The 23,499-nt window shown below is 41.3% G+C and overlaps 1 protein-coding gene across 2 annotated transcripts in view; it reads left to right on the top strand.

Annotated features, from left to right (window-relative positions):
• The first annotated feature begins 113 nt into the window (after positions 1-113).
• OGFOD3 (2-oxoglutarate and iron dependent oxygenase domain containing 3) overlaps positions 114-23,499 on the top strand; it is a 49,131-nt gene continuing 25,745 nt past the window's right edge. For both annotated transcript variants that reach the window (XM_077188247.1, XM_054645086.2), the window contains exons 1-7: positions 114-249; positions 700-1,016; positions 5,951-6,026; positions 6,620-6,662; positions 12,087-12,151; positions 12,715-12,771; positions 18,243-18,396. In XM_077188247.1, coding sequence (XP_077044362.1) covers positions 161-249; positions 700-1,016; positions 5,951-6,026; positions 6,620-6,662; positions 12,087-12,151; positions 12,715-12,771; positions 18,243-18,396 — 801 coding nt within the window. In that variant the 5' untranslated portion in view covers positions 114-160. The remainder of the gene's footprint in view (positions 250-699; positions 1,017-5,950; positions 6,027-6,619; positions 6,663-12,086; positions 12,152-12,714; positions 12,772-18,242; positions 18,397-23,499) is intronic.

Consider the following 23,499-nt stretch of genomic DNA (forward strand, 5'->3'; position numbering starts at 1 on the left):
TCCCCTCGTCCCCCTGTCCCGGTGCCGTCCCTCCGCCGCTCCCGGCTCTGCGCTGGATCCTCGCACTCTCTCTCGGCAGCCGAGCGCGGTCCCCTGTCAGGCAGGCCGGCAGGCCAGGGCGAGGCGTGCCGAGCGCATCGCTCGAGGCGCAGGAGGCGCGATGGCTCCGCAGCGGCGGGCGCTGCCCCGCGGCCCCGACAGTGCCGGACCGGGGCCGGGGCCGGGCCGCGGGGGCCGCCGGCACAGCAGGTACCAGCGCGGGGCCCTGGCCCTCACCTCTTACCGCCAGGCCCGGCGGCGCTGCGCCTGCCGGGGGTGCCCTGGTGGGGGGGCAGTCGTGCAGCGCCGGGCCCGGGAGCGATCCGCGTGTTTGTAACGCGTGTGGTGTGCTCCGAACCGGGGTCCCGGGAGAGAGCCGTGTGTGTCTGTAACGCGTGTGGTGTGCTCCGAACCGGGGTCCCGGGGAGAACCGTGTGTGTCTGTAACGCGTGTGGTGTGCTCCGAACCGGGGTCCCGGGAGAGAACCGTGTGTGTCTGTAACGCGTGTGGTGTGCTCCGAACCGGGGTCCCGGGAGAGAGCCGTGTGTGTCTGTAACGCGTGTTCTGCTCCGAACCGGGGTCCCGCGGGCCCGGGGCTCCCCGGTATCGGCCCGGTCTGTCCCTCCCCGCTCACGGGCCCGTTCTGTGCTCCCTCCGCAGCGCCAGGAAGGGCAGATTGCAGCAGGATCCCCGGCCAAGGTGGCTGAAGGCAGCGATCCTCCTCCTCCTCCTCTCCGCCGCGGCCGGCGGCGGCCTCGTGCTCTGGAGCCGCCTGCGCACCCAGGATGGGATCCCGGAGGGTGGAATCCCTGCAGATAAGATTCCTGGGGATGGAATCCCCGCAGAGGGGGTCCCCGAGGGTGGAATCTCCGCAGATGAGGTCACCGAGGTGCTGGCCCATCGCAGTGACACCCTGCAGGACAAGTTCGTGGAGGTGCCCTGCTCGGAGGACTACGAGAGCCACAAGCGCTTTGCAGGTACCTGGGCAGGGCTCGGGGGGCAGGAGCAGCTTGGCCGCTGCCTGGGCACCAAACTCGGGCTGCAAAACTCCCGTGTTTGCAGCAAACTCCTGGTCACCGTCTCTTGCCTAAAGCTCCAAACGTTCGTTCCCTTCAGGCCAGCTGAACTTGGTGCAACTGAGCTTCCAGCTTGGTGCAACTCCCTGCTTCCAGCCAAACTTGGTGCAACTGAGCTTCCAGTTGATTCTGAGAGGTTTTTTTCCCCCTTCTGAAACTGCTTTGCAAGGGTTCTGTGAAATAAACCTTCTGCCAAGTCTGTTTCTGGTTTGTTTCCCTACTCTGTTGGTTCCTGCTGCTCAGGACCATACAGAGCATGGAGTGGCACTGATGCAGGACATTGTGCCACCCCCATGTCGTGACTGCACAAGTGCCAGCTTTTGACACTTGTTCTGAGATCTGTGTCTGCCAGTGGCTTTGGGGGGTGCCTGCAAAGCACTTTTCTGTCTTTGTGTCTTTCTGCTGAGCCAATTTTCTGTCAAATTGATACCATTTCCCCCTGGCACGTATTTCTTTGAAGTGTTGAGGTTGGTTCTTCAAGAGACACGGAAGATTTTAATCTTCTCTGACAAAGAGCAGTGAGATTTTGACTTGCAGCTTCCATGGATGAGCAGTGCTGATTTTCTCTTTCAGATTTGCAGAGTGTGTTGTGATGAACATTTTCAGTTGGTACAGCTGCCAGAGACCAGCTCTGCTCTTGGTTTTTGTCAGTATGTCTGGCTGTGTGTCGACTGATAAACTGTTGAATCTGAAAAAACAACCTAAAAAAACTTCTGAGTTGGTTTTTAGCCAAATTGGTGATTGTGTCTGCTTCATGATGTGGCTGAGAAAATGCTGACACAAAGCTGGAGGCTGGAAGAAACCGCTGTGAGCTGAGGAAGAACAAAGGTGATCAAAGGGCTAGAGAACCCATCCTGTCAGGAAAACCTCAGGGAGCTGAGTCTCCTTTCCCTGGAAAAGGCTCAGGGAGAACAAATCCCATTATTCCAGTGCTTAAAGGGAAGCTACAGAGAACACAAGCTCTGCCTTTGTCAGGAGCTGCACAGAGCAGACAAGGCACAGTGGGTGCAGGTTGCATTGGGGGAGATTTCATCTTGATATAAAAAGAAATTACAGACAGAGCACTCAGTCACTGGACCAACCTCCTCTGACTGAGGGTTTCAGCACTGAGCACTGTGCTGGATAATCTTATCAGGCTCTCTGGACCACAGAAAGCTGAACCAGATGATGTTTAAAGCTCCTTTCCCAGGCTCTTCTGTGATTCTGCAATTTTTAACTTTCTCCTGTGCTAGTTCTGGTAGAAAGTGTTTGACAAATTGCAGCCCCAGGTGGCTGGTCCTGGTGCTGTTGGTCAAAAAGACTTGGAACATAAGAGAACATTTTATGTGGAGTTTGAGGTCATACAGTTTTTCCTCAGTGCTGCTACTGTAGCATCTTTTTTTTGAGGATTCATCTCAAATGTTATTTAGGCCAAGAAAACTGATGGCAGGAGCTACCAACAAAAAAACTTTTGGTAAGGTAACGTTTTGGGTTTTTTTCTGACATGAGAACACTTTCTGTGTTAACTTTTCATAGTTACTATAAGGGGAAACTGCTGCTGGGTGAATTTGTGTAGTGCAAGGCCAGAGAAAACTGCAGCTGGTGATTTGGTTATAACTGAACTGGGGCTAAAAGTCTCTGGATTCTTCTACTGCAGTGTTTGCTTACAAAAGAAACCCCCCCAAACCAACAACACTTCACTTTTCCCTTCCCAGGGTTGCAAGAGCAATTTTTTTGAGCTTGTGGTCTGGGCCATCCCACCAGTTATGCTTTTCATTGTTTTCTTTCTATTCCTTCTTTTTCATCCTATTCTTTTCTCTGGCAGGAAGGCAGGAACTTGAAGCACATCTCTCCAGCAATGAATGTATTCTTTATTTTTGGAGGTGTCTGGGGAGCAGCAGCAAATGCTGACTGCAGGGTGAGGTCTCACCTCTTGGCTTTGTGTGGGGATAATTGACTCACCTTTCTAATGAGGTGTTTGCTTGGTGCTGCTGCTTAAGTTCTGTGGTTTATTTGGGTTTTTATTTATGTTTTTGTGGGGGTTTTTTTTGGTTTGAGTTTTTTTAAATTTAATTTTAAATTAAAAAAATTAATTAATTTATTTTTTTAAATTTAATTTTATCTATGTTGTGACTGTACTTTTGAGGATCCAGCTGTTAATTGGTTAATTAAAGCTGAGCTGTGATAATTTTCCCACGAGAGGGTGGTGATGAGCTGTGGAGGAGTTCTGTGTGTTCCCCACAGCCCAGCCAGGCAGAAAATGTGGATTATGGATCAGCTCAGCAGCTTTAGGCACTTGGAAATAGGTTTCTGTCACTCAATAGCTCTTCATTCTCAGTCTTTAGCCTGGTTTGGCACCCTCAGCTGTGGGCTCTGTGTCAGGAGGAGGCACATTCCTGTCACCACTCAGTGTCTGATGCTCAGCTGTGAAGTTTCCACAGCTAAAATGAGCTTTTTATTTATGCACCTGTCCCTGCTTCCAGCTGAACTTGGTGCAGCTGAGCTTCCAGTTTGCTTCAAGTGATTTGGTAGCTGGTGTCAGAGCAGGATTTATTCCCTTAGCACTGCCTGCCTGTAAATAAACTTCATACCAAATAAAATTCTGGGTTTTGTGCTGAATGGGAGCAGGGCCCAGTGGCAGCATTTTACTCGTGTTTTACTCGTATTTTACTCGTGTTTTACTCGTGTTTTACATGTTTTGGTATGTTTCTCTTTACCTTGATTTACCTGGTAGCCAGAGCTGATGGTGCCTTATCAGATAAAGGTGATTTTCAAATCATACTATTTTTCTTCTCCCTTTTCTTGCAAGTACAAGATTTTCCTATATAGCACCCACTTTTTACAATTTCTCTGGACACTATAACAATATTAAAGAAAACCTAGCAAGAACAATTAATATCTCAGCAAGCACAGGCAATTCTGCTACTACAGACTGAGCTGGAACCTCTCTTTTGCAAGAGGGGAATTGGAACCATTAATTCATTCAGAATATAAAATGTAATGAAAATTAAGAGCAAAGTGGTATACCAGGTTACCTTATGTCATACTTCTCAAAAAAAGCAATATTTTTTTTTCTAGAGATAGTCAACAAACCAAGCTCATCTTGAGTTAGTGGCAGCTGGGGAAATGCCATAACTCTAAAAATCACTTTTTTCTCAGTACCTTGAGAGGAACTGAGATAAAGGGTTATAACTGAGATAAAGGGATGGTTTTGTGTCTACTGGGCACAAATTTGTGGAAGCTACCAGGTACCTGCAGTACTAATCTGAATTTCTCCTGAGATTCTCCAGGTTTGCCTTTGACTCTTCCTTGCTCACGTGTGCCATGGTCTCTGAGACAGAGAGGGCACTTTCCTTACTGCTGAAACCATTTCCAAGCAGACTCTTCTGATTTTCCTTACTGCTGAAACCATTTTCAAGCAGATTCTTCTGATTTTCCTTACTGCTGAAACCATTTCCAAACAGACTCTTCTGATTTTCCTTACTGCTGAAACCATTTCTAAACAGACTCTTCTGATTTTCCTTACTGCTGAAACCATTTCCAAGCAGACTCTTCTGATTTTCCTTACTGCTGAAACCATTTCCAAACAGACTCTTCTGATTTTCCTTACTGCTGAAACCATTTCCAAACAGACTCTTCTGATTTTCCTTACTGCTGAAACCATTTCCAAACAGACTCTTCTGATTTTCCTTACTGCTGAAACCATTTCCAAACAGACTCTTCTGATTTTCCTTACTGCTGAAACCATTTTCAAGCAGATTCTTCTGATTTTCCTTACTGCTGAAACCATTTTCAAGCAGACTCTTCTGATTTTCCTTACTGCTGAAAACATTTCCAAGCAGACTCTTCTGATTTTTCCAGAGCATTCACCCAGTGTTTGTGCTGTACTCTTGGTACCTAACTGGCTTTATGCTGGGCCACATTTTTCTGTTTGTTGGAGTTTTTTTTTCCATTTGGGAAAGTTTGTGCTGTTGCTTTTAGAGCACCTCCTGCTTCCAGCTCACTCTCAGAGACCCCAGACATGTAACAATTGCCTGAAGTAACCCTGTAGTTTTACCATGCCTGGATATTTGCAGCTGGAAAAGGAACAAATCTTGTCTGAAATCAGAAATCTTTGCAGAATGTTGCAGAAAGGAAGCTCTCAATAGCCAGGTTTGTCCTGGAGTATTGAATTTCTCCTTTGAGTTTATTCTTCTCTACTTGAAAATCAGCTTTCCCTGCAAGCCCACCTGAGACATAGCTGGGGTATATCCAGTGATAGGAAATGGAAATTCCTGCAAAATTCCTGGCAGAACTTCTCCCATCAGCCTGTTGATTCTTATGAGCTGCCTTTTATCAGAGCACCAGTGATGCTTTTGTCCTCCATGGGTGAGCTGATGGATTTCTTTCCAGGAATTTTGTGTTCTGATGAATAAATAATCCTTGAGGTGACACTCAGTTCAGGAGCACTGAGAAACCACACTCAGCCCCTCTCTCCTCTGGCTTTCCATCTCTAAATGGATCTTCCTCAGAAAAGTGCCCAAATGTAACATCCCAAGGTCTCTGGAGGCTCAGAACTGATTTTATTTCTTCTTCTTCTTGCCTGAAGATTGTTGTCAACCAGACTTAAAAGAACTTTCATATATTCTTCACCTGGAACTCCTGCTGCTGACTTGTTATTCCCAGGAGCTTTTAAAATTTCATGTTAGATTTCTTAGCAGTGAATTTTAGTAGGCTTTTAAAACTTTATATATCCAAGCTGTGTGCTTCAAGAGTGGCTTCAAGAGAGACTTTTTTGCAAAGCCTCATTTAAAAACCTGCCCTTCAGGTGGCTGAAGTGGTTTCAATGGGTTCTTTCCCTCCTCTTTGTGTTGCAGGTTGCACTCCTAGGAAGTGTGGAAGAGGTGTGACAGATGCTGTAATCACAAGGGAAGAAGCTGAAAGAATTCGTAGGTAATTTTAAAAACACTGATTTCAATGACATTGTGCCAATCTGAGGGGTAGGATGGGTGAGCAGGATGGTTTAGACCCAATAAAAAGTGAAATTTTTGTGACTAAAGCCATTTTCCATTTTTACTGTAGTGGGGGCAGTTCTTTCACACAGAATCTGCCTGGCTCTGAGGGGCACGAGCACTTCCCAGAAAGAAAGGAAAATGAATTAAATAAATTTTAAAGGATTTTCACCTGGCCTCCATTTGGCCCTTAAAAGCAGAACAAAAACAAAACAATGTGAGCCTTATTGCAGCTCTGTGTGTCTGTCTGGGTAATCCCCAGCAGTCCTCTCTGAAGGGGCTGGTTTTAGGGTATTTTTGGGATTTGTGGAAGGGAGCTGCAAGCTCAGAAATGTTCTGCAACACAAATATTTCATTTTCGTGACAGGCTGGAAGGTTCAGTTTCCAAAAAATTGGAGCTGCTGTTAACTCAGTTGGGTTCTACCTGATGCATCAAATCCCACTCTCTGGGGAGTTACATGTTGTAAATAAGGACATGAAAGGACAAATTAATCACACTCCAGTTCTCACCTGAGATTGTTGTTTTGCCTGCAGAATAGCAGAGAGGGGACTGTCCTTGGGAGGATCTGATGGAGGGGTGAGCAGTGTCCTGTTATTTTCTACATTCTTTTACTGCCAAGGCAAGATTATAAATGCATTTTTTGGGGCTGAGGTGAGGAGATGGAGATTTTTTCTGTCTGTTCAGACTTGGAAAATAGTTGATTTGGAAAGTTATTTCTCATTATTGCAGTGTAAGTCCTGATTTCTGCAATACAGGATACATTTCCTTGTATTTAATTATTTCTAGCACCTGTTTTTGTCTTCGTCAGTTCTGGTTTTGTCTTCTACAGTTACTGGAAACAGTTGCTAGAGTAGAACTGTAAAAGTTTATCTTCTGAAAGTAAATTACAGTGGTTCACAGCATCATGTAAAGATTGGTTTTATAGAGATAAGAAAACCATGTAATGTCTTAAGTAGCCCTTGGAATAATATTCTTTAAAAGAAAATATTTTGAAAGAATCCCACTTCTCTTTAACGAGCACATTCATTTTAATTTCCTTCCCCCATCTTTGTGCTCAGAATGTTTTTGTGTGTCAACAGGAACTCTCAGAGCCACTCCTGTGGGCCTCTGCTGAATTAGGACATATATTAGCAATAAAAGGTTTTCAGTGGAAGAAAATAGAATTTATTGTCCTTGTGATTGCTGAGAAAGATGTATAAAAAATATAAACCAAGAAATATCTCTGTTACTTTGGAAGCTTTCATTCTTTTTTAAGGGGAAGTAAATGAGAGGCGGGGGGGAAGCTGCTTCTCTCTCACTGCAATGAAATAAATCTGTTAAAAATCTGATGTGTGTGGAGAGGTGTGGGCTCTGAGCCCAGCCTTCTCCCATGTCTCATCATCTGTAAATGTGAGGGAGTTCCTCGTCCTCAGGGAGAGGATCATGAGGAAGGTGTTGTGTTGTACTGAGCACTTCACCAAAAGAATGGATAAAAACTGAAAGATGTTAGAAATGAGAGCTGAGCAGAGCTTCTGGGAAATGGTGAGAGTCACAGAATGGTTTGGGCTGGGAGGGACCTTAAATCCCCCCCAGTGCCACCCCTGCCATGGCAGGGACACCTCCCCCTGTCCCAGGTGCTCCCAGCCCTGTCCAGCCTGGCCTTGGGCACTGCCAGGGATCCAGGGGCAGCCCCAGCTGCTCTGGGCACCTGTGCCAGGGCCTCACTGCTCTCACAGGGAAAAATGATATTCAGGAGAATACAATTTTAAAATGCTTTAAAATACACTCTCCTTACCCAGTTTCTAATATTCTAAATATATTTAATATCATATTTTTAATATGATTTTAAATACACTCTTCTTACCCAGTTTCTAATATTCTGAATATATTTAAAATCATATTTTTAATATTTAAAATACACTCTCCTTACCCAGTTTCTAAAATTCTGAATATATTTAAAATAATATTTTTAATATTTAAAATACACTCTTACACTCTCCTTACCCAGTTTCTAATATTTTGAATATATTTCAAATCACATTTTAATATGATTTTAAATACACTCTCCTTACCCAGTTTCTAATATTCTAAATATATTTAATATCATATTTTTAATATTTAAAATACACTCTCCTTACCCAGTTTCTAATATTTTGAATATATTTCAAATCACATTTTAATATGATTTTAAATACACTGTCCTTACCCAGTTTCTAATATTCTGAATATATTTAAAATCATATTTTTAATATTTTAAATACACTCTTCTTACCCAGTTTCTAATATTCTGAATATATTTAAAATCATATTTTTAATATTTAAAATACACTCTTCTTACCCAGTTTTTAATATTTTTACTATATTTAAAATCATATTTTTAATATTTAAAATATACTCTCCTTACCCAGTTTTTAATATTTTTACTATATTTTAAATAATATTTTTAATATTATTTAAAATACACTCTCCTTACCCAGTTTTTAATATTTTTACTATATTTCAAATCATATTTTTAATATTTAAAATACACTCTTCTTACCCAGTTTTTAATATTTTTACTATATTTAAAATAATATTTTTAATATTTAAAATACACTCTTCTTACCCAGTTTTTAATATTTTTACTATATTTTAAATAATATTTTTAATATTACCAAAATACACTCTCCTTACCCAGTTTCTAAAATTTTTACTATATTTCAAATAATATCTTTAATATTTTAAATACTCTCCCCTTACCCAGTTTCTAATATTTTAATATATTTTAAATCACATTTTAAATTTTATTTTAAATATACTCTCGCTACCCAGTTTCTAATATTTTGAACATATTTTAAATAATATTTTGAACATACTTTAAATAATATTTTTAATATATTTTAAATAATATTTTTACTATGATTTTAAATACACTCTCCTTACCCAGATTCTTTTATTCCTGTCCTGCCTTTTTCCTCTTCCTTTCCCCATGTGCCAGCCCATATTCCTGGTGCCATGGTACAAATCTTTTCCTGGCAGTGCTCTCCTGGCTCTCTCAGATACCATTGGATTCTGCTGGGCTTTGGCTGGAACTGTCTGTCTTTGTTGGAGCCTTTCATCTTTTCCAGTCTCCCACCCACCCAGCATAAAGAATATTTCAATCCTTACCCCATCCATATCTGTGTGCTCCCAAGCTTCCAGCCACTTGCAGTAGATCTGGCTTGTTGCTGCAAATTTCTTTGGCTTTAGATTATTTGGATGATTCTGTCCAATTATGTCTGTTGTAAGACTAATTCTTCCTTTAAAATACCTCAAAATTACTGTTGCTGTTGAATGATTTTTAATTCTTACTTTAGCCACTTTGTTCTCTTTGCTAGTCAAAATAAAACTTGGACAGGTTTCTGTTGGGATTCAGGCTGCATTTTCATTGCCTGGGGTTTCCTCTTAACCCCTTTGTAAGCAGCATGTCTGGGGGTTTTTTGGGGTTTTTTTTTTCCTGTCATAGTTGTTATATTTTGAATTCTCAGAAGTGGATTTGTATCTGTGTGCCTAGATATAATTTATTTATTTAAAGGTGTAAACTTGCAGTTTGTGACTTTGTTTATTCTCTCCTCCCTTTGTTTGCTGCCCTTCCCTGGAGTACTGGAGCACAGCACCAAAACTTGCTTCCAATTCCATCTTTTTATGTTGAGAAAGTCTTGACCAACATGTGAATTATTGAAGCCTCCCTGGGGTCACGCCCCAGTTGTCAGGCTGAGCTTTCTTACCTTCCTTTGTAACTTCTCCTGGGTTTATATTTCTTCATGCAGAGACACACAGAGTGAAGCTAGAGGGGCCATGGCAATCTGGTCTAACTTCCTGCATAATCCAAACAGGAATATCTGCTCCACCAGGAAGCTGCTTTCCCTTCTACATCTGGCTCTGTAAAGAAGTTTTATACTAAAGAAGTTTTAGACTCTGTTCCTTATTCACAGAATGGGACTTGAATTAGTTTTCTTGATGTTTGCCTCAGCTTTTTTCTTCTTTGTATGATAATGATATTAACCTTTTTAATCTCCTATGATTTTGTAATTCTTCCCTCCCCTGATATTTCTGCATGTCACCCCTGCTGGTGTGAACACTTCAGTCCAGTCCACTTCTTCCAAACTGTAACCACCTGGAGTTTGGGGAGTGAGAAGAAATGTGTAAGAGAAGCATGTGGAGAGAGTTGGAAAAGCAATTTGTTTTTAAATTAATCTTCTCAGCTGTGTTGTGCTGCTTCATATAATCTACTTTAATATGGTCACAAACATATCTTTGAAGCTACACAGGAGCAGCTTTACTTCTTTTAAATGTGGTTTAGATTTTTGTACAGAACCAGAAACAAATAGATGAAAGTATTTTGCTTCTGAAGCTTGAGTAAAGCTTGATACCAGAGCTGCTCTTGCTGAGTGTGAGGTTGTTCCTCTGAAGCTTTTGGAGAGCAGTGGGAAGGGCAGATCTGAAGAGCTCATGCTGTGTCCACTCCAGTAACTTGCTACTTTATGTATTTTTCAAGGGGTAAATAAGGTTATTTGTGTAAGTTTGTTAAAAAAAAAGTTATTATCTCTTCTAATAAGAGTTAGTAGGGTTCCCCTGCACAGAGCAATTGAGGCTGCAGAGATTTTCTAAGGGACTGTGATGAGTGTGTTCCCCTGTCACCACTGCTGTCACTGCTGGGATTTTGTCAGAATGATGTGAATGGTCTGTGGTGCATCCAAACAATGGCAAATTCCAAGATGAGTGCCCAAATATTGACATCAGAGCTGTCATTACTTCAGTGCCAGTCAGGTTAATTAACTGGTGCTCTTTGAAAAATTTCCAGTATAAATAACAAAAAGACTTCTATTAGTTCTATTTTTAAATGCTTTAGAACTGATGCAGAACAAACAGGTGTTTTGTGGACAGCAAGGGACATACAAAAATGTATTTTATTCAATTTAGAGAAACATTTTAGAATCCTCTCTTCTGGCAAATCTGAATGCTAATCTGTGGTGATGTTCACAGGGGTCTGAGGATGAGGGAAGGGATAAGGATCTGACTCCATGTTTCAGAAGGCTGATTTATTATTTTATGATATATATTATATTAAAACTATACTAAAAGAATAGAAGAAAGGATTTCATCAGAAGGCTAGCAAGGAATAGAAAGGAATGGAATGATAAGAAAATCTTGTGACTGACCAGAGAGTCTGAGCCAGCTGGGCTGTGATTGGCCATTAATTAGAAACAACCACATGAGGCCAATCCCAGATGCACCTGTTGCATTCCACAGCAGCAGATAACCATTGGTTACATTTTGTTCCTAAGGTCTCTCAGCTTCTCAGGAGGAAAAATCCTAAGGAAAGGATTTTCCATAAAAGATGTCTGTGACACTTTTTTGCAGCTTGTTGGAAGCTCAGCAGAAGAGTTTGGCTTGAATTGGATGAAGAAATGGATTGAATTTTCCTTTGTGAAAAAGCTTTTCTCTATGTGGTTTTCTTTTATGGCAGCTTAGAAATTGAGGAAAAGAAAGTTTGGTCCTAGTAAGCCTTGGAATTCTAATTGTACTTTTAAACAGACTTTTTAATGTCTGTATTAAATATGAGAAGTATACAGGATCTTGTGGTGAAGGAGAAGTTTTAATAACAAATGCAGGGCAAGATAAATATTAGTGCTGCTACTTGAGCACACAAATACTGGAAAATGTGTGTGGAAATGTGTTCAAGAAGGGATCCTGGAGCAGAGTGATTTACTCTGAGCCCATGGGGGGAGGCTGGCACTTCCCTGTCAGATCTGAATCTCAGAAATAGCAGTCCTGTGCTTTTTTTTTTATAATACCTTACCAACCTCTGCATCTCTGCAGGGATCTGAGGGAGGTTTCTAGTTGTAAAATAAATCTATTGTGAACCCAAAGGCTGGAAGCTGCTTTTACTTGGGAGGCTGTGAAAAGTGAGAGGCAGCTTGGGACAGTTATTAAAGGTCATAGTTAAATAATGCTAAAACATTTTCCTGCTCATTTTTCTTTCTTTGTTTCCTTTTCCAGGCATCAATTTTGGACCTGCACTCTGGAGCTCTTTCCCTGGGGAAGCATTTTGTTAATCTGTACAGGTAAAATGAGGCTGTGGCTTCCTGCCTGCTGTCATCCCATCCCTTCCCTGCCCACTGCCTCTTCTCCAGCCCCTGGGCTGGGATTAGTGATGAGAAATTATGGAACTTGCTTGCATCCACCACAGTTTCCATGACCAGTTAAAGAGCTTTCCTGGCATGAAAAAGGATCTTTTATTGAACTGGGCACTTTGAAAAGTGCCATTATCTTTATTTTTATGTTCTTGTACTGGTTAATCATAGCATTTTTTCACAGTTATAGTTTAGTTTATTCAGCAGTGGAAGAAATCAAATAGCCTGAACCATTAAAAACTTGAATCCATGTGCTTATTTCATGATGTGGGAGGGGATTTTTTTAATGCCTGAGGAATGCCATTACCACTTGCAGCATTTCAATCCTTTAATCTTTTAACATTTGATCTTTTTTGGACATCATGCTCAAAAACATTTGTAAGATTTTTTTTGTGTGTTGTGTCCTCACTTTTTGGTTGGGTGTAAGGAGTTTTCTTGTTATTGCTCAGTATGATCCAGCAACTCCTCTTTCAGACTGTTGTTTAACTTTTCAGGTACTTTGGGGACAAAATTCAAGACATCTTCACAGAAGAGGATTTTGCCTTATACAGGTAAAGGTTTGCAATAATTGCTGAATGAGCCACAAACCAGAACTTTTTATGGTTTTGAGTTTTTTGTGGAGTGCAGGCTGAGAAGGGATTGCCCTTTGCATTCCTACACTGGATTTTGCAGCTCAAAATAGTAATATCTCAATAATTTAGAGAAGTAAAAGGATTTTTTGGTGACTGATAAACAACATCAGCCACGTCAGGACAGTTTCATGGTGTGAATGTATTTAGGGTGATGGCAGCAGCACACATTTCCCTCCCTCCCAGCAAGAAGAGCTGCTCCTCTGAGCTCTGTGGGGATTTGGGATGGAAAATCCTCATTACCTCCTCTTCCACATGTTACCCAAGGGTTCTGTGAGATTATAGACACAATTCTGGGCTAGTATTACATCAGGAACTTGGGGTTTTTTTGAGGCAGAGTGTAGCAAAACATTAAAAATGGTAAAGCAGGAAGTGGAAGGACTTGAGATTATTCATGTTCTGGCTGGAGAAGCAGCCAGAGGATGAAATAACTCTGTAATGGAACAGCTCTGGCATCTGATGCTCCCAGCTTTCCTGCAGCCCTGCTCATGCACTTAACAAACACAACAAAACTAACGAGTTCCATGTGGCTGGGAAGGTGTGTGGCCAGAGTTTAGGAACAAGACTAGACACAATAATTCCTTGGTTATGCATTTCAGTTGGTTTCTCATAATTTAAAATGTCCCTGATTTGAATATTGAACTCTTTTTTTTGTATGGTTTTTTTTTTTGCCTGTGTGAAGGAATCTGATCTCCCTCTAGTGGTGGAAGGAATGTTAAGTAGCCAAATGGGTTTATTAGTTTTATTAAAATAGTAATTAATTAATATAATCTTAAAATATTAATCACTTTAAGCTTATTTTTATTTAACAGCGATTTTTAGATGTCATTGTCTTTATAGATGAACTTCTTTAAAATGTTTTTACTTCTGATCCCAATAATGGAAAAAATTAGATGTTTCCTTGATTATCATTGAACCTTGCATAAAGAAAATGTTTAAACTAGTGTTTAAACAGTAATTCCTTGATTATTATTGAACTTTGCATAAGAAAATGCATAAAGAAAAGGTATAATTTCTGTTTTACATGAACAGAAGCATTCAATTTTTCAATAATTTTATAACTTCATGCTGTGAGATGAGGCAGCTGCTAGGGAATGTCAATATTCCATTGGGATTTCATGGCAGTATAGGGGATATTTCAGTCTACTGGATGTGAAGCTAATACAAAATATATTATTAAATGCTTCTGTTCCTATTAATGGCAGTGCTTTAGCATGGACTATAGTACTTTATGGCCTTAATGAATGATTTTATGTTATTTTTGGGAGCATTTATCTTCATTACTTCCCCTTCCCTACCAAGGTCACTTTAACAATACACTCTTGGGAGAAATAACTGAGTGTAATTCATGTCTAAGTATTACTGACTGCAATAATAACAAAGCTGAGAAGGCATCCTGAGCCAGGGGCCTGATTTCTGAACTGTCTGTGTCAAAATTACATTGCTTCAGACTCAATTATGGTTTCTAGGCTGATGCTTTAACCACCATCTGCCAAGCACATTACAGCAATCCCTCTTGTTCCACATAATAAATGAAATGTTTATTCAGAAGGGAGACCTTTAATCAGGGTGTTTGCTGGAAGGGGTGAGTTGAGCAGAAAAGAGCACAATCAGAAGATTTATTCCCCAAACCTGACAGCTAATGAAGGCAGAGAAGGAGGAGCAGGGGAGGAGCTGTGCCTTTGCTGTCTGTGTCTGTTGTGTGTGTGATTGCTGTGGAACTCTCTGGCTGCAGGAGCCCTTTGCTCTGTCAGCTCCCTGGGCAGTGCTGAGCAGTGGGATCATCAGGAGTTGTGTGGATTGAGCTTTGAGTGTTCCTGTCACCATGGCTGAGTCACACTTTGCAGTGGCTCCTGCCTGCATTTTTTTGGGTTGGTCTGGCAGAGCCTGTGGCTCACAGAAACTTTTCAGTGGCACTTTCAGCTCTCTCTGCTGCTGCTGCTGCTGCATTAAACTGGCAGCTTTGCAAGCTGCAAACTTCCTTTCTTTCAAGTTGTGTGTTCCTTGGACTTCCAGCTACTTCACTGGCTTTTTTTAAATTTTCTTCCTCATCAAAAATTTATTCCTCCCCTAACTCAAAACAGTGACTGATTGTGGTGGTGCTCACAGGGGTCTTAGGATGAGGGAAGAGATGAGAACGTTGACTCCATGTTTCAGAAGGCTTGATTTATTATTTTATGATATATATTATATTAAAACTATGCTAAAAGAATAGAAGAAAGGATTTCATCAGAAGGCTCAATCACAAACACAAAGGTTTGTGATTGACCAGAGTCTGGACAGCTGGACTGTGATTGGCCATTAATTAGAAACAACCAAATGAGCCCAATCCCAGATGCACCTGTTGCATTCCACAGCAGCAGATAACCATTGTTTGCATTTTGTTTTTGAGGCCTCTCAGCTTCTCAGGAGAAAAAATCCTAAGGCAAGGATTTTTTATAAAAGATGTGTGTGACATCTGTTTTTAGAGAATCTGGTGCTCATGTGCTCCTCTCAGGGAGTTCTGCTCTGTCTTTTGGTATTTCCCAGTGACTCAGTGCAAATGGACAAGGACTGCTGCTGACAGATGTGGGGGAGCATTAATTTGATGCTGTTGACTGGAGGCTGTTCCTGAGCATTTCTTGCCCCTGCAGAGCTCTGTTACTGCATCTGCTCAGAGCCAGGGCACACCTCAGCAGCCTGAAGGAGATAAGAGTTGCTGTGCTTATGGAAATAAATGCTTCTCCAGCATGAAGAAATATTTTCTTTGTAGCCATAGTTGACCAGAACTGTCCCAAGAGTTGTGAAGAGCCAGGAGCAGTGAGGGAAGGGAGGCTCCTGCTGCTTCTGGGTCACAGAGGCTGAGGGGACAATGTGGCTCTCCAAGTTCTGGGCTCATTCATTCCTTTCTTCTGAGCTGAAATTTGGCTTCTCTTGTCTCTTGGTTTACACATGAAGGACAATGCTTTTGTCCTTAAGTATTTTGCCAGTAGTTTGTGTTTGGAACAGCAGGGCAGGGAATGGAATGAAAACCTGCAGTCATGATATTGATAAATGTTGAAATGGCCTGGCCAGCAGAAAACAGACTGTACAGAAGGATTTTTCTAGGCTAAAAAGTGACCTTATTCTACTTTTCAAAGCTGTATTTGGCATATTGAGTAGGGCTTTGCATCCTGTTTGGTTTGTAAAACACACATTGTGCCCAAAGCATTGCACATCAGTCTCCAAGAGGAGAGAAGCTTTAACAGAGCCTTAGAAACACCAGACAGCAAACCTTAACAGAAAGCTTTTAAAAGTGAAAAATGAATCATGCTGAAAGGAGAGGGAGGACTCTTTGCAGAGCAGGACAACTGGAGCAGATTTAGTTATGTCAAGACTGTGGCTTGGGAGGGGATTTATTTATTCCTGGCTGCTGCAGGGGCCAGGGAATCAGCTGCTCTGCTCTTCGTGGCTGGGAATTCTTCAGCTGCCTTGTTCAAAGCTCTCCATTCACAACATGAATAATTGCATTTAATGCTTTCTGAGAGCCTTTCCTGCATCCTCCTCCTTGGAAAGAGCAGACAGCAGGATCAGCCTCCCACAGCATGAGAGGAAGGAGCTGTGGGTTCCTTCCTTTTGCCAACTCCACTATGTAGCTCTGAACTGGAAACCTCAGCTCTTGCAGCCATATATATCCCTGAAAATCCCTCTGACTTCATTTGATACTTTTTATATTTCACATGTAAAATAGCTTGAATTGACCTCTAAAAATGTAAAGTGAGGCAGGTTAGAAAATCAAATCTGTGGGTGTTATTTCTATTTCTTTTGAGGGAGTAGTTGTGAACAGAATGAATATTTAGCATTTTTTAGTACTTGTGGATTTTAAGAGATGACTTTCACAGCCTATAGACACACACCACAGGTCTTGTTTTAATTCTGCCACTTCTTTTCAGTCACCATTTTAGTTCCCTAGAGAAATACCTGGGAAAAACTTCTTGAAAGTTATGCTGAGTGGAGAAATGCACTGGAAGATACAAACCTACTAATATAATTCCATGCACAACTTCAGAAATGTGTTTTCTCACATTATCTTGTTTATACACTGTAATTGTATAATTTTGAAAGACATCTTGCATTCATGTAAAAAAATCTGGTAATAATACCAATACATATGTTGACCAAGAGCCCTGAATTTCATGGTGACAGGGACTTCACCAGTTGGTTTAAAAGTAATTAAAGGTTCTTCAGAGGCAATCCTTTTGTGAAGGTACAACTTTACTTTTACCTGCTTTGGGTTAAGAATATCTCTGTGAAAGCCCTTAATGTTTCCAGCAGTTAACAAACAGTGGGAATTACTCAGGAATTACTCAGGAAAACAGACAGAAATTCCACACTCAGGTGTGGAATTACTCAGGAAAACAGACAGAAATTTTCAAACCTAGGCCACAGGAGACAAAGTTTGTATTCCTTGATATTCTGACAATTAAAAAAAAAAAACAACAAAGAAACAAACTCCAACCAAAACCCCTGGAGGAGGTCCCTTCTCTCTATTTTCCCTCTCTCTTTTCTCTCTCTTTTTTCTTTCTCTCTTTCCTCTCTCTCTCTTTTCTCTCTTTCTTTTCTCTCTCTCTTTTCTCTCTCTCTCTTTTCTCTCTCTCTCTTTTCTCTCTCTCTTTTCTCTCTCTCTTTTCTTTCTCTCTTTTCTCTCTCTCTTTTCTCTCTCTTTTCCCTCTCTCTTTTCTCTTTTCTCTCTCTCTTCTCTCTCTCTTTTCCCTCTCTATTTTCTGTCTTTTCCCTCTCTCTTCTCTCTCTCTTCTTTCTCTTTTCTCTCTCTCTTTTCCCTCTCTCTTTTCTTTCTTTTCTCTCTCTTTTCTCTCTCTTCTCCGTCTCTCTTCTTCTCTCTCTTCTCTTCTCTTCTCTTCTCTTCTCTTCTCTTCTCTTCTCTTCTCTTCTCTTCTCTTCTCTTCTCTTCTCTTCTCTTCTCTCCTCTCCTCTCCTCTCCTCTCCTCTCCTCTCCTCTCCTCTCCTCTCCTCTCCTCTCCTCTCCTCTCCTCTCCTCTCCTCTCCTCTCCTCTCCTCTCCTCTCCTCTCCTCTCCTCTCCTCTCCTCTCCTCTCCTCTCCTCTCCTCTCCTCTCCTCCTTCCTTTTCTCTCCTCTTCTCTCCTCCTTCCTTTTCTCTTCTCTTCTCCTTCCTTTTCTCTCCTCTTCTCCTTCCTTTTCTCTCCTCTTCTCTTCTCTTCTCTTCTCTTCTCTTCTCCTTCCTTTTCTCTCCTCTTCTGTCTCTCTCTCCTCTCTCTCCTCTCTTCCCTTCTCAAGGCAAACTCAGCTGTGGCTGTGTGTTCCCATTTTTCTCAGCTGAGGAAGGAGCAGTGAGTGATGAAGAGCTCAGGAGCAGCAGGAGGAGGTGTCACTGACACCCTGTGTGTTCTCTGCAGGGATGTGAGGCAGAGGATTCAGCAGAGGATTGCTCAGGTGTTTGGGATCAGCTCTTCTGCCATGTACCTGACCAAGCCAACCTTCTTCTCCAGGATGAACAGCACAGGAGCCAAGACAACACATGATGAGTACTGGCACCCACACGTGGACAAGGTGAGGAGGGGGCTGGCATGGGATGCAAATATCTGTTATTATTATTATTAAATCACCTTGAAATCATTTTGCATTTAAACAATCCATCAAACAGGTTTGAAAACTTGTGCTTCAGGGGATGAACCTAATGGGAGATAAGTGAGTTTTAGAAACACAGGCCATTACATCCCATTCATTTTTATTTTCTCTAATTTAGTTTTGTTAGAATTAGTAGTGAGAATGACTAGTCAGGAATCTCTTTTGTCAGAAACATTGATTAAAATGACCTGAATTGCTCTTTCAGCCAGATCTAGAAGGAGCTGTTTCACAGTGGTCACTTGGTCACTGTTGTTATTGATCTAAGGCTTCATATTTGTATTTCTGCTATATGTGAATTGAAGCTTTTTGAGCTTTTTGTGGTTCAGTGGGGATGTGGGACCTGGCACCCTCTTTCAATAACTTGGTGTTTTGATCCTTTTAACTGCACAGTCTTATTTCTAGGTTTATAGCTTAATACTTGGCATTTCTCAATGGACTTAAATGATTTGGTATTGAGTTTATTTCGGAGTTTGACTGAGTTCAAGCATTCTGTGCAGAACAGCAGAATACCAACAATGGAATAATTAAAAAAAACACAAAAGAAAACCCCCAAACAAGCAAAAAACTACCTCCACAATACCCACATTTCATGCTTTCAGGATTTATAAATGAGTCACTCTGGAGTCATGGATTACCCAAAATGGAGCCAAATAAAATAATCCCAGCAAAATCCAAGTTATTCCTTAGGGCTCAAGTCTGTAAGTGGGCAGTGTACCTTGAAGTCTATGACCTGAGACATGAAAAAATCCAACAGAAATATTCCTTGCCTGAAAGTCTTTCCTGGGAAAAGCCAGTCTGAGGGAAGTGTCTTCTGTTGGTCACGACATCGGTGTGAGTTCCTGTGTCCTTGTTCACGTGAGCAGAAGCAGATTAAATTTAGAAGATGTGGTGGTAGTGATGACACAGGTTGTGTTTGGAAGCAGAAAGTCCTGCAGGGTGGAATCTGCCAGGTTTTGGGTGCCTCTGGTTTGAAAAGCTGTGATGTAACCAGTGAAGAGGAATGGTGCTGGACCAGAGTGTAGGGATGGTTTTGACGTCCAGAATGTTTTGATTTCTCTTGGTAGGAAATGGCTGCAGGGAGCAAATTGTGCTGGTGGGGCTCACAGGAATTCCATCATGTTATGCTCAGTTCCTGTGGGTTCTCTACTTCCTTTTTCTGCCTCTCTTGGGATTGGAAATGAAGGCACTTGAGACAATAGTTCATGTTCAGACTCAGGTGTTTGTTATTTCTTATCAATGTTACAGTTTCACAGCAGGGAGTTCTGCAGTCCTTCATTAGCAAGGCACAAAATGGCCAACTGTCTCTTGGTAAAGATCTTTTAAGGCTAAACTGTCCAATTAAGAACTGACACCTAAATTATTTTCCCTTCTAAGCCAATAACTGATCACTTGTAGCCCTCAATGAGGACTTTTCTGTCCAATTACAAAACATCACCCAAACCCATGAAGAAGGAGGAAGAAGGTAAAGAACAGCCTGTCTCCACCCTAAAACCTCCATCTTGCTTAATATTTATTTCTATATTCTAAAATCCCAAACTCTTAAGTTTTCCACCCTGTGATATCACACACTTCTATTCAAACTCCCACCCACAATTCTGTCATTCCATTTTGGAAGCTTCTCCACAGCCTCAGGTCAAATGCAATGTTCTCTTGGGGGTCTGTGCCTTTCAGCACAGAAAGTTTAATATTCTCAGCATCCAGGGTTCCAAAAAATTCCAAGAGGTCCTTGGGAAGAAGGAACCTGGTGATTCTGCTTGTGTGAAGTGCAGTGAATTCATTGGTTCCTTACAGTTTTTCCACAGTTTCAGAGAATCAGATTTGACTGCCACAAGGGTGGGAAAAGCAGTATGTTTCAACAGCTTATGCCTATTTTCTCCATTCTTTTATTTCAGCCCCCCCAAAACCTATTTTAGAATTCCAGACTCTGATTTATTACTATAATGAGATTTGTGTGTGCCCAAGCCCTGCTTGCCAGAATTCTCTTTATTCTTCTCTGCATGTGTTTTGCATTGGGAAATGAATTATTAAAGTGGTTGGATAAACTCTCAATTAAGTGTTCCTACCTAAATATCTCCTATAATGTACAAGTTATTTTATCATTTACATGCAAATAAGTTTACATGAAGAGAATTTGTGGAAGCTGCTTTTGTGTCCTGTCATCCTGAGAATGCCTGAACATGATGGACAGCAGGCTGAATGTTTTCCTGTTTTTATCCTTCTCTTTTGTCCATCTTTTATTTATCTTGCAGGCTGTCTGTTCAGGGAGCAGATACATCAATTGATTTGCCTTGGCTTTTTCTAACCCATCTCCAGCTTCAGGAAAGAAAAACCAAAACAAGCAGGAAAAATGCTCTCTTAGACTTGGAATGCATAATCTAGACCTTAGTGGTGTTTTATACTGGGTAATGGGGTTGGAGTCGGTGATCTTGGAGATCTTTTACACAACCTAAATAATTCTGAGTCTGTGAAGAGAATTATCCCAGTTGGGGCAGTTTCCAAACACCTTTTTCATAATCATAAATAGTCTGAGAGAGACTAATTAGGATGAATTAATCTTGTGCAGCTTCCCAGGTTGCTTCCAGTGCAGTCAGCCTGGCTTGTATTTCACTTCCTCCAGCAAACCTTTCCACTTCCAGACTGCAGTTGAAAGCAAGGAAAAAAACCCCACCTTTCTATTGATCTGAGGTAAAAAGTTCTTCCCAGAAAAGTGTAGTAGAGTTCTTATGTGGCCTCCAAAGCAATTGTGAATGCTGGGAAGTTGAAGAAAGATCAATAAAACTTGCCAGTTTGTTGGATGCTTCTGTCTTGGATCATTATTTATGCTTTCCCCTTGGAACAGAAAGAGTCACTTTAGGAATTTCTCCATGATTTAACAGTGAAGGTTATTCCTAGAAGAAGACATCACAGTTTTTTCCTTACCTCTTTCCAGAAGAAAGTTAAAATGGAGCCTTAGCAAAAAGAGTTCACTATATTTTCTGGTTCAGAGTGACATTGTTCTTAAAAAGATGTGGCATATGAAACATCTTGGAACATATGAAAACCCCTCTTGCCTTTTTCATGATATTGCTGAGTCTGTTGCAATTAGATTTCTCATCTGAATCTCCCTGAAGACTTTTAACAGCATAATGGAGTAGTACAGATTTAATGTGTTTGTCTGAGGCTTTTTTTTTTCCCTCCTAAAATTTCCTTGGTTTGGAGTTACACAGGAATGGAAACCCTGAAATCACCCAAATGATTTATTTAATCTTGTTGAATTTATAAGCCTCTAAGTCAAATGAAGAGAGTGTTGTTTTAAGATGTGGAGTTTCATCTTGGATGGAATTTGTTTGGAACTGAGGCTTCCAAATGTCAAACACCTGATTTATAATGGACTTGCTGCTGCACACTCCACACTGTCAGCACTGCAGCCTTGCACCATTCTCTGGTGGCAGCAGTGTGGAATTTGGGGATTTGTGCAGTCCCCTGCCTGGGCACAGATCCTCTCATCCTTCACAGGACTGTCAGGCTCTGCCATAAGATGCTTTGGGGTTTGTTTTCCTTGAATTTCTTCTATCAGAGGTAGTCCAACACTCGAGTGCACATTTCCCAAAATTAGTTCTGGCTTTTTTTTTAGCCTAAACATGTCCATGATCACTTTATAGCTATTTTTGTTCTTTCTCCCAGTTCTACATCCTCCCACCCCCATGTATTTACAGGTGGGAATCATATCCCTTTCCAGCCTTTATTTCTCTGAGGTGAACAAGCCAAACCTTTAATTTTCCTCACCTGCAATGTTCTCTCCATGTCCCCAACCCTGCCCTGTACCTGCAGCCCTCTCTGGCACTGAGAGCAGCTGCTGGCTCTTCTAGCAGACTTTCCACTCTTCTTTTCTTCCCCTACATTTAATAAAACACATCAAAAGATCCCATTTCTGCCTTGGGAGAGCATCATCTCTGAAAGCTGAGGAGGTTGATTCTCATTTCTACTCAAAGCCATCACCTCAGCTCACCTACAGCCCCTTGCAATTCGGAGCTGTGCTCTTTGCTCTTTTATTGTCTAACAGACACTGCCAATAAACAGCACACTGGAAGTGCCATCAAGGCTATTCTGGGGCTCATCTACACAGATTTAGGTGAAAGCTTACAGGAAAAGAGAAGTTTTGACTCTTTTTCTGCGTGCTAGACCAGTGCTGATTGCAAAGTGAATTTTCTTCTGCGCTGGAGAGCAGAGGATGCTGTCCTAAATATCCTCAGTAGCTGCAGACCTCTTATGGTCCTACAACTGTTTAGTTGCATAGAAATGTGTCCCTCAAAAAAACCCACTGCAAAATGGGGCTGGCTAATTCTGGTAATTGGTTCTATTTATAATAATAGCCTTTAGAGAAGTGTCATGTAAACATCATTATAAGCATTTACCATTAAATATTATCTGTGTTTGACTCTTTGGGTAAGGAATGTTCAAAAAGAGCACACTAACCATATGACATAGCAGGCTGAATGGAAATATCTGCATTTTTTTCTCCTGAGTTGTTTACAAGGAGCTGTAGAAATTTGATTTGGAGCTGTGTGGCTTTTAGTGACAGCTTCTCTCATCTAGTTTGATCTTTTGGTTCAATTATTAATTTGTCTGGTACTGGAAATCATTGCCAGGGTAACAAATATATTTGATTTACGTGGAGGGACTTGCAGCATTATAAATAACTGAGTTTAATTTAATGCCTGCTTTCTATAGTGTTGCATTTCTCAGGCCTGGTTGCTTTCTGGGAGTGAGTAATGAATAAGGACAGAAGGAGCAAAGCCATTTTCTCTTGCACACTTTGTTCCCCAAATTAGTCACCTCTAGCAATCAGGTGTGTTTGGTTAGGCTGAAATGGTTGGTAGTCAGTTCTTAGAAGTTTGGAATTGGTAAAACCACCTTGGAGAAGAGGGAGAGTGCACTGGGGGAGCAAAGATTGCTGCTCCTCTGAAGAGTTGATAAAAACAGTTCTAATGCATTAAACTTGGAACTGTGAGTTGAGTGAACTTCTGCACTGGCTGGAGCCTTCCT

This window comes from Agelaius phoeniceus, chromosome 19, assembly GCF_051311805.1.
Source record: "Agelaius phoeniceus isolate bAgePho1 chromosome 19, bAgePho1.hap1, whole genome shotgun sequence".
NCBI classification, from domain to species: domain Eukaryota; kingdom Metazoa; phylum Chordata; class Aves; order Passeriformes; family Icteridae; genus Agelaius; species Agelaius phoeniceus.